The sequence below is a fragment of the Emiliania huxleyi genome, assembly GCF_000372725.1.
Source record: "Emiliania huxleyi CCMP1516 chromosome Unknown EMIHUscaffold_2152, whole genome shotgun sequence".
Taxonomy (NCBI): Eukaryota; Haptophyta; order Isochrysidales; family Noelaerhabdaceae; genus Emiliania; species Emiliania huxleyi.
Window position 1 is genome coordinate 2,209 of NW_005200458.1, and position 1,717 is coordinate 3,925.

General features: G+C 68.6%; 2 protein-coding genes across 2 annotated transcripts; both read left to right on the plus strand.

Annotated features, from left to right (window-relative positions):
• Positions 1–661: 661 nt before the first annotated feature.
• EMIHUDRAFT_373680 (hypothetical protein) lies at positions 662–963 on the plus strand (the record flags this gene model as incomplete). The annotated part of the gene is made up of 1 exon (XM_005780388.1): positions 662–963. A coding segment is annotated over one exon (302 nt), but the record flags the coding sequence as incomplete, so codon positions are not given.
• Positions 964–1,373: 410 nt separating this feature from the next.
• On the plus strand, positions 1,374–1,677 carry EMIHUDRAFT_254176 (hypothetical protein; the record flags this gene model as incomplete). Its single annotated transcript, XM_005780389.1, has 2 exons — positions 1,374–1,392; positions 1,466–1,677. 2 exons carry the CDS (start codon positions 1,374–1,376, stop codon positions 1,675–1,677), a joined length of 231 nt encoding a protein of 76 aa, XP_005780446.1.
• Between the last annotated feature and the right edge of the window lie 40 nt (positions 1,678–1,717).

Below are 1,717 nucleotides of genomic sequence, written 5' to 3' on the forward strand. Positions count from 1 at the left end.
GCGAGACGGTGTACTGGATGTCGGGGCGCGCGTTGGTGGCGAACATGAGGCTGCCGATGAGGCACTGGCAGCGCTGGAGGAGCTGCGGGTCGGGCGCGGTCTTCTTCTCGGCTGCGCTGATGACGATGGACGGGAGGTCCTTGTCCGCGGGCACCTTGTAGCCCGCGTGCGTGACGCCTGACGGGAAGAAGCGCGCGCGCAGCGTGTCGATGTACTTGCTGGCAGACAGCTTGAAACCGGTCTGCGTCTTGGTGATGTTGAGCCCGAGGAACTCGTGCACCTTTCCCTCGTGGACCTTGAGCGGCTTGCCGACGTGCTTGTTGAAGTGCTCGATGTACTCGTGCGCGAGCGCCCTGCCAGCGGTGGTCCCGGAGTGGAAGATGCCGAAGTCGTCCACGTAGATGACGACGATGAGTTTCGTGCTGTTGCGGGTGAGGACGAAGCAGCTCGGGTCCGCCTCGGACTGAACGAGCCCAGGAAACGCCTTGTTGATGGACTTGACGTGGTTCCACCAAGCGTTACCTGCGGATGGTGCGCCGTAGAGGTTGCCGACCTCGCACACCATGTCCTTCTCCTCGCCGGTGATGGGGTCGATGTAGCAGTACTCGGGCTTGCCCTTGAGCCCCTTCGGCATCTCGCAGTACCAGGTCTCGCCCTCCCCGGTCGCCGCCGGCCTCCGCGGCGGCGGCGATGTCCCAGCGCCACCCATCGGCCAGCCCTCAGATCGATCGGTCGGCGCTCAAAGTCGGCTTCAGATCCGAGAACGCTGCTGGCGCCGCCGCCGATCCCAGCGGCGACGCCAGCAGCTTCCTCTGCTCTCCAATGCGCCGAGAAGCGACGCGGGGGTGCTCGGCCCGCCGTGGACGTCGAAGGCTCCGCCGGGCGCGCGTCGGCCGGTCCGGTGGCACCCTCTGCGCGCGGCACCTGCCGGCGCCCCGACGACAGCCGTCGCGCCACCGCTGATGGAGGGGCGGTCGGCGCCGCTGCCGCCGCGCCGCCGGTGGGAGGGGCACTGGTGGTGGCCTGGGCGGCCCTCCGCCGCCGCTCGGGGCGCCCGGGCAGCGGTGGCAGCCTGCGCCGCCACGGCTTCGAGCGGGGCTGCCTGGCTTCGAACGGGGCTGGCCCCGCGGCGGCGCTATTCTTTTTTCTACAAGCAAAATTCGAGCCAATTGAGGAAACTCAAGCGGGCAGGCTGGAAGCACTGAGGGACGGCCGATGTTCCGGCCCAGTGCCAGACCTGATTTTAGAATCGCTCCGTTGAGAATTATAGTATCGTGCGCGCTGCACTCTAGGTCCCGAGACTCTTCCCCAAGTTCAGCAGAGACGAGACAATGCTTCAATCACAAGCGCAACCCTCTCTCTTGGGGGGCCCCATGTCGTTCGTTATCGCTCGTTGCACCCGTGTTTGCAGCCGAGCAGCCCGCACAGCCGCCGCCCTCCGCCACCAGCGTGCCGTCGGCCGCAGGCAGAGCGCCCGCGCTGCTGACGGAGCGTCGCATCGAACGGTGGGGGCCGTCGCGGCGGCGCAACCTCGCCTCGGGGCGCGTCGGCGGCTCCGCCGCATCCTCGCCCCTCCCACGCGCGCGAAGCAGCGCGCTGAGCGAGCTGGCGGACCGAAGCACCGACGGGTGGGACCCCCCTAGCAGCGCGCGGCGGCTCTCGAGCGCGGCGCGGTAGAGCTCCTCCGCCTGAGGGGGCGCGCGCCGGTGGGGTGAAG